The sequence below is a fragment of the Bison bison genome, unplaced genomic scaffold (assembly GCF_000754665.1).
Source record: "Bison bison bison isolate TAMUID 2011002044 unplaced genomic scaffold, Bison_UMD1.0 scf7180017864456, whole genome shotgun sequence".
In the NCBI taxonomy this organism is placed as follows: domain Eukaryota; kingdom Metazoa; phylum Chordata; class Mammalia; order Artiodactyla; family Bovidae; genus Bison; species Bison bison.
In genome coordinates this window covers 27,400,780-27,409,548 of record NW_011495018.1, presented here as the reverse complement: position 1 = coordinate 27,409,548, position 8,769 = coordinate 27,400,780, and the positions used below count along the sequence as shown (strand labels likewise).

The 8,769-nt window shown below is 50.6% G+C and overlaps 1 protein-coding gene across 1 annotated transcript in view; it reads left to right on the top strand.

The window, feature by feature from the left end:
• The window catches only part of CNNM2 (cyclin and CBS domain divalent metal cation transport mediator 2), a gene marked incomplete at its 5' end in the record, with an annotated part of 182,471 nt that extends 174,490 nt beyond the window's left edge, over positions 1–7,981 (top strand). Inside the window, 2 exons of the mRNA XM_010859598.1 lie at positions 699–883; positions 1,530–7,981. Coding sequence (XP_010857900.1) covers positions 699–883; positions 1,530–1,739 — 395 coding nt within the window. The remainder of the gene's footprint in view (positions 1–698; positions 884–1,529) is intronic.
• Between the last annotated feature and the right edge of the window lie 788 nt (positions 7,982–8,769).

Here is an 8,769-nt window from a genome sequence, read left to right as displayed (position 1 = left end):
CATAGATGGCAGCCCACCAGGCTCCCGCGTCCCTGGGATTCTCCAGGCAAGAACACCGGAGTGGGTTGCCATTTCCTTCTCCAATGCACAAAAGTGAAAAGTGAAAGTGAAGTTGCTCAGTCGTGTCTGACTCCTAGGGACCCCATGGACTGCAGCCTACCAGGCTCCTCCGTCCATGGGATTTGCCAGGCAAGAGTACTGGAGTGGGTTGCCATTGCCTTCTCCGGAACTGAACTGAGGGTGCTTAAAATCCCGAGATGTCCTGAGGCTCCCTTTCAGGGATTTTACTGGGGTCAGAGGCAAAAATAACAGGTTTGGCTGGGAAGTATGAACAGATAGACCTATTTTGATCCTTTAAAAACACGTACTGACTTAGGAACATTCTCAAGCGTTTTTGCTCCTGGCAAAATGATGCTGTGCTGCCTTCCTGCAGCCCAGGCCTTTATCAAGTAGCTTTTGTGTCTGGGGCCTCGCCTCCCCTGACATAGCATGCGGCCACGGGTCTTTGCTTATTGGAGACTCGGTGTGTTCATGTGGATGGGGCTGGGAATCTGTTGCAGGAAAAGCCGTAAGCACGCTGTCAGAGACCCTGAAGCTGAGCTTGTTTATTACTTTACTTGGAAAATAAAGAGCTGACTTTGAGTGACATCTGACCTCACTTAAAAGGCAGCTGGGTTTTTTTTTTCCTCCTTTTCCAGGTGAAAACAAGTCACCTCCTCGCCCGTGTGGCTTGAATCACTCAGACTCTCTCAGTCGCAGCGACCGAATTGATGCGGTAACGCCGACGCTGGGGAGTAGCAACAATCAGCTCAACTCTGCATTCCTCCAGGTCTACATCCCTGACTACTCAGTGCGAGCCCTCTCCGATCTGCAGTTTGTTAAGGTGAGAGGGAAGGGTGGCCCGGCTGGGCCTAGCAGGGGAAGGTCTGCTTCCCTTGTGAGCAGGTGGCTCCCTGGCCCCTGCGTGGAGCCTTCCTTGGTCATTTTGCGGGGGCCCTGCCTCCAGCTCCTGTGCCTCCGCCTCCGCCAGGGAAGACCATTGATCTCCCTGGCTCTGTCCAGTGAGCTGCCAAATCAGATGTAGCTTTCTCTTTCAGGGAACGAGAGCTGGAGATGGTAAGAAAAAGAGGAAACCTTTTCAGCCAGTCTTCACGGACTTCTGAGAAACTTGGAGGATTTGCTAGGGAGAACCCTCAACTTACTTCCTCCCCCGAGACAGAGCTTTTTTCTCAGTCTGGAATAAAGATGGCTTTGAGGGGACGAGCCAGCTCTAGCTGATGGAAGCCTATCTCCATTTTCTAGTCTGGGTGGAATTTTGAGACAGACTTTGGATATAGCTTATGCCAGTATAAACTGACCTGTTCGTAGAGTCAACGTGAACTGTACAAAGTGACTGAAGGATGGTTTTCACCTAGGGCAGCTACTTGGGGCCCTTCAGGGGATATAAGGTATAATATAATGCCATGTGGAGAAAAGATAGCCTAAAAATATTATCTTGGTTTGTTTTCTGTACCATCTCCTGGCCCCAGATCTCAAGACAGCAATACCAAAATGCCTTGATGGCATCCCGGATGGACAAGACTCCTCAGTCTTCAGACAGTGAAAACACTAAAATTGAATTGACTCTTACGGAGCTGCACGATGGGTTGCCGGATGAGACGGCCAACCTGCTCAACGAACAGAACTGTGTGACACACACCAAGGCCAACCACAGCCTGCACAGCGAAGGCGCCATCTAGGGCGCCCGGCCCCACACCAGGCCGCTGGCCTCCCGCCGTCCGACCGTGAATCCCACTAGTGTGAGCTTGTGTGCCATGCTGCATCCTGCAACGTCCTGACACCAAAGACTCTGTCCCCTTCCTGGAAGCAGCAGAGGAGGCCGGGGAGGGCAGGCATGGAAACTGGAGACAGGAAGTCGACAGCCAGGGCGTGGCATTTCGAGATTATGGAGATGAACTTCTTCCACCCAAATAGAATCATGTTTATTTTTTCAGCTGTACCTTTTATCATTATTCACTCTCCTCCTCCCTCGATTTGCATGAAGTTGAAAATTGTCGCGATTTATTTTTTTCCGAGAGATCATGTTTTTAAAAAGTGTCTTTTGCAGAGTTGTAAGTTGTTCTGTCTGAACTCTGCTATGACCCCATGATGTGACCGTTAGAGGATGGACTTGTCCCTCCAGTGGCCTCCCTTGGGCCCTCCCTCCCCACCGCCCCAGGAAGGGGCACCCTTCCTCTGTGCCCCAGTGGGTGTCGCTGTCGAACCTGAAGGATGAATGACACAGACCTGCGAAGGCTGTCAGCCCTGCGGTGGAGCCTGAACAGGGACCCGCAGTTGCCTCTCTGAGCTCAGTGTTGTTTTAAGTTAATGTTTAACCGTGTCCCTTCCCCTCAGAAAGGTTTAACATTTGCTTGGAATGTGATTTTGCTCCCACTCTAAGGAATTTTTTTTATCACCAAAATGAATGTTAATGAATTTTAAACTGATGGTTTATCTTTGCAAGAGGCCAGGGTGGATCCCCCCAACATTCCCCCAGCCTGGGACCTCTGGCTCAGCCAAGCCTCTTCCCCGTCTGAACCTCCAGAGCGCCGTCATCCCACCCCACCCCCGGCCTTGCTCTTGTTAACCCAAGATGCTGCTACACAGATGCCAAATGGAAATCTTCCACAGGGCCCTCAAGTAAACTCGAGGTGTGTCGTCCACGCTCCTGCCCTTCCTGCTGGGTCGGTATGTGGTTGTTAGAAAAGCAGTCAGACCTTCCAGCTGTGCTCTGTGCCCCGCCGAGAAGGCGCGTCCAGACCCATGTGTCTCACGGAGGGAACTCTGGGGACTGCCAGCCCCTGCCCCCCCGTCCAGGGAGCCAACTGTCCCTCTTCCCCTCAGCCCTGGGCCCACGGGGCCCAGCAGGGTTGGGCTCTGTGCCTCTGCCTCGGACTCGGCCCATGCCAGAGAGGCTGCCTGTAACAGCCAGGGTCAGTTTGGCCCCAAACAGGGATTCAGAAACCAAATGTGTGTCATGGCCATTTCATGTGTGTCTCTGTCTTATTTTAATACCAGATTCATCACGTGTAGTGAGATTAATGTCAGGAGGTATTTCTTGAATGACTGAATTCTTAACTCTTAGCTGTGTTTTAAGTGTTAACCCAAGGGATATGTGCATTTTGGGGGCAACATTCATACACTGAAGTGACTTCCTACTGACCGCAGTTTTTAAGGTAGACCCGTCAGTCCACGCTGTGTCCAGTCTCTAGGCAAGAAGATAGCGTTTTCTCCATTGGGTCTTACTGCACGAAGGGAAGCCCTGGGGCTAAGCAGCAGTTTCTTCTCCTTCCTCCAGGTAGGACTGTGCACCCCAGGCTGGGTGCTGGTGGGTGGGAGCTGTGGTCGGGGAAGAACCAGAAACACGCTGGGCTCGCCTCCCAGGGAGCAGCTCGGCGGCTCCAGTGTCGTATGTGTGCCCGGCACATGGCTTCCCCTGGTGCGGCGGTCCTGGAGCATCTTCCCAGAAGGTGCCATGTCCCTTGGTGAGGGAAGTACTGCCTCACTTGGTAGAAGTCACTGGGGTGCCCCTTTAGGGGCTGAGTGGCCTGTTGCCAGCACCCAAGACACCACCAATGGGATGGCACTGCCGCCGTCAGGCTCGACATAAAGTTTAAAGGTCTTGCTTTCTTAAGATGCGTTGAGCTGAGCACACTGCCAGCGTGATGTGACTCGGAAACTGGGATTGTCTGTGTAGGGGGGCGTGCAGGAATGAGAGTTCCCTGTAATAAGGGAAACTTGGGCCTTGCTGGGGAAGGTTTCTGAGCCAGCCCCCGGGCCACACTCTGGGCCAGGACAGTACTTGCCGTCCCTGGTGGAGCCAGGCTGCCAAGCCGTGGTACCTCTGGCCTCCAGGATCTCCGCCTGTCAGCTTCCCCTGGCCGATCTGCTCCGCCCTGCCTGCCCACACAGTGCATCTCCAGCATGTCGCCACTGGAAGCAGCCTCTGGAACCACTGTTAGCGTGCTGGATCTTCTGGGGTCCACCTGCTTCTCTGAGAATCGTAAAGCCCTGCTGAGAGGATTCCAGCTGCTGGCTCCTTGGCTTCAGGGAGAAATGGATAACTTTTCCACATTGCTATACCTGCTCAGTGTGGCTCTGTGAAAAGTCCTCTCTAAAGGAGCTGGTGGCAAGAGGGCTTTGCCGTGGGGCTCCTGGAGGATGAAATTTTAGTCTCCCAAGTTCGTATTTATTTTCTATAAACTACTCTTTACCTTTGATTTTTCACACTGTTTTATAGCAACAGGGAATCCCAAGTAGGTCCTGTCTGGTCCCTGAAGGAATGAAAGCTAACATTTGGCAACAGTTACATCTCCTTTGAGGAAAGCTTAGGACCCTTCAGATGTAACACTCAACATCTGAGAGAGAGATATCTCTTCCAGGTCCCACTTTCCTTCTGGAAACTAACTTCAGGCTGTGGAAGGAGAGATGCTGGCTCATTGCTTCTGTGAGGCAGGCGAGCAGGAGAATGACGTGGGCTTAGAAGGTCTGTGCAATTTGTGTCTGTAAAGTAAACGGGAGCAGGGCAGAGAAAGATCTCAGATAGTTGAGATCTTGATGTGTGGTGGCTAGTCCTTAGCACCACCGGTGGATCGTCCTCTCCTTGGGCTGCTGGGTTTGTAAGCATGGGTGAGGAAGTGGGTCAAGGAGCAGACACAGGCCCCGGGGTTCCGAAGCGTGTGGGAGCCCTACCATCCGGCCCAGGGCCTCGCTGTCCTCTTCAGGGTCCTCGGGGCCCCTGCTGCGAGCCCTGGCTCTGAGGGACCAGACAGGGCCACCTCCTGCTCCTGAGCAGCCATTCCGGCATCCCGAATGTTCCTCCTGGAACTAGATTCTGGTATCCAGGTGTTGCCAGGACAATCTGCTTTTTCTTCATAAATGAGACTTGCTAGTGCTTTAGAGGTTCCCTCTCTTAATTCTCTGTTCATCCAAAATCAAGTGTTTAAACTTTTAGGAAAACAGAACCTTAAGATTTGTGCATGGAAATTGGGATGTTAGTCAACTTACAGTTAGCTTAAGCCTTGGTTCTTACATAATTTGAATTTGAAAGGGCACCCTGTGTAACTTTCCTCTCCTCCCTCCCTCACCTCACTTCTGGAAGAGAGCTCAGTGCCCATGCTGACAGGACTGTCTTCCCTCGGTGGGAAGAATAGGGCATCTTGCCATTTCCTAATAATATTTCAAGGAACTTTTGTGCACGTGTTGAATGTAAAACTTCACACTATTATGGAACATTAACTGTGAATATATTGACCTGTGCTGTCCCCGGTACCATACAGTTAAAGGACCAGCTTTTCCATGTCTTGGAAAACAGTGCTAGATACAAGAAGTGCATTTCCCTTAGGAAATGAAGCAACAGGAATTTGGGCTAAGCAGGGGCCATGAACTTCTGTCCTCAGATTACCTCAAGTCGAGGAGCAGACCTAAGTAGGCCCTGGCCCACTGAGCCTGTGTCATGGCTGGTCAGAAACAAAACCCAACCCTGTCACCTTCTGAAAACCAGCCAGGGATCTGACCACTTTCTCCTTTCCTGGGCCAGGAGACCAGTATCCCTCCAGTGTTCGCCAGGGCCCAGTCCAGGTAGAGGACTCACCTGGGCTGCACAGGAAGGTGCTCACCTTGTTCCCTGGGATTCTAAGCAGGAGGCCACCAGGGAGGATTGGCCTGGGGCATGTCACATGACACAAGCTTCGTGTTAGCACGAGGGCGGGATACAACGCCCCTCTCCACTTTGATCCTGGAGATGGTTTTTCTTGCATAGTGGTGGGGACTGCCAGACTGAGCTGGGCAGTTCAGGGCGTGGAGCTTTCTGAAGTGCCACTGCGCACTTTCTTACTTGAGGACATGGGCTCTGGTCCCAGGTCAGGTGTGGTTCTGTTATGGCCTCCAGACTAGTGGTGCTTCAGGCTAGCAAGGGCATCTTGGAGGGTTGGCAGGTTAATGCAGAATTAGAGGGGATTTAAGGAGTTCAATATGAAAGTGATTTGGGAATTCAGAAACTTTTCCCATGTAAACGTTATCAGTGAGGAACCTACTCAGTGGATTTTTATACCTCAGGGCCATTTGCAGATTTTTATCTTTCAACATTTCTTTTGTATTTGAGTGGGCTGTTAGAAGAGATGAGTTTGGGGAATGTTGTTCATTTGCTGTTCGTTGCCTCTGTTTTTGGATGTGCAAGGCACCCAAGCCAAGCTTGCTCAAGGCTGTGATGGTGGGCCTTCCACTTCCACCGCGTGCGGGCATCCTTCCTACAGGGAGCGCTTATGAGCTGGCTTTCCTCCTGCCCTGTCTGGAGATGCCAGGAGTCCGTGGTCAGCCCTGAGAACAGGAGGGAAGAGGGCAGTTCACAGCAGCTGCAGCACCTGAGGCAGCTTTCCATCCCACCATCTTGGGCTGGGAACCTTCTTTGCGGACTTCTGTGGTTGACTTGGCTCAAGTGAGCTTTCTCTCTGTATATGCTAGAGCCACTGACATCATCTCAGAGGAATTGTTTTAAATATCGGGCTGTACTTGAAGCAACATGGAAACAAAAGGTTCCAAGTGGCAGGAGAGTAAAGTTCTAGGAGTTTGCATGCCAAGGTTTATATGTATACACATCCAACACGCACTGTAAAACTTGAGTTGAGTACTCATTTTCAAGTTTGAATACCCACTGGGTATCAGACATGAACGACTTGGAAGAATGACTGAGAGTACTGTCTTCATTGGCAGCATATCTTCTGGCATTTGCCCACATCTGACCAACAAGGATTCCTTTGAGAAGTGGGCCCAGATTCCTCTTCAGACTTACCCTGGAGAGAACTGTCAAGTGTGGACCTGGAGGACCTTGGGTGCCTGCCCTTAAGTTGGAGGCCCAGGCCCCTTGGGTGTAAACAGCTGGTTGCAGGCTCACAGAGCAGAAGGGAGAGGGAGAAAAAAGGAAGGCCTCAGGCCTCTCATTGCCCAGAGCCCAGCCTCACTCCTGGTTCATTACTCCCCGTGTCTAAAGTCTACTGTGAAGGTGGAGTGTGTCAGTCCATTGACTTTTCATTTCCGGAGTCCTTTAAGTCCACAAATGTATATGCTTTATTTTATATTATTATTTATTATGTACATACGCCTCTACTGTTAGTGCATCGTCTGTGACTAAGATGAGATCTGTTCCCGAGCCCCTCATCCATGGAGCCTAGGCTTCTGTTGTCTTTCAGAGTGGATGAGAAGGAGCAGTTTTGTTTATTTTCGTCTTAAACACGTTGCTGCTCTTATGTTGGTCCTAGTGTGCCGGGCCCTTTACTGGCCCCGCCTCTGTTCCTGACAGCAAGTGTTTTGAGATGAGGATGGAGGCAGGTCTCCTACTTCATGGCAGGGCCTCTTCAGGGACCTCCGTGAAATACTTTAGAGGTGGTTTCATGGTGACTGGGTCTGTTCTCTAGGCAGTGGTACAGCATGGCTTTGAGGCCAGGGCCTCCACTCCCACAATCCGAAGCCAGGTTGGTGGCCTGGCCCCACAACAGGGATGGTCTCCAGTTCCCACCTTGGATCACGGGGTCCATCTCTGTGCACCAGGGAAGCTGCCTACCCACCTGGGCTTCTGAGATGCCTTTTGGTTTTGAGGTCCAATGCCAGCACTGCCTTGGCGCCTCACAGAAGACCTGCTTTGAGTCTGATTTCCACCCTCCTTAGTCTTAACTCACTGTATCATAGTGTACATTTCATGCTTTGCGCAGCGAAGTTTTCTGAACACAGTTATCTAGAGCTGTGTCCATAAACCTAAATAAGCACAAACGACATGTATAGGTTTCATGAGCTGATTGTCATAATGAATGCATTTTATAATTCAAACGATGTTGTAGATTTACAATCTATTTATTTTGTATCAATTTATTTGTAAATTTTGTGATTGTTTTAAAAGGTTTTTGTTCATTTCTATTATTCTATTTAGATAAATGATGATTTCTGTTCACCCTTCTAGCGAATGTGTCTTCCCTCTCTCCCCTATCACCTCTGCCAACACAGGCCTCGTCCCCTGCTTAGTGGGAAAGCTGAGATTGATTGTCACCAAGGCAACACAGCGGGGCATTTCCTTTGGATGTACACTACCAAGTCTTACATTAAAAGAGAAGCAGGTGCTAGAACTTGAGCCTCCAACTTCCAGCCTCGTACTCCAACTTCCAGCCAACAGCAGGGCTGTCTTCTCTTTTTCAAGGATCATAATCTGTTCCCCATCAGTTCATTTTAGATAAAGATGCTGGGGGTACCCATTGAAACTGCCCCAGACATTTGCAGCTCCATCACTAAAAACACATTTCAGCTGGCAAATGCCTTGACTGTTTTTTCCCTAGGCAAGCCCAGAGGCCTCATTCAAGCCTCTCAGTTGGCTCTTAAAGATGAAAATGGCTCTGCAGATCTTTCTCTGTGATGGGAAGCCTAATACAATGGTTGCAAGAGGCACAGATGGTCTACCAAGTTAAAATCAAGGGCATGAGTGTGGTGAGTCATGGTCGGATGCTCTTCAGGATTCCGTGGGCCTGCCTGATTCCTGTGTGAGCCCCATCCTCTCCCACTGCCACTTCTATTCCAGGCTTCTGCTCCTCCTTACCCTCCTCACTCACATGACCAGATCCTGAAGATCTTCCAGTCGAGGTTCACAGCCCCTCTGTGATCTATTCCTAGACCACATCCTCTTGGATTCCTTTTTACCTCCCCTCTGTCTCAGTTCTGCATTCTTCTGAGAATTGAGCTGCTTAATGA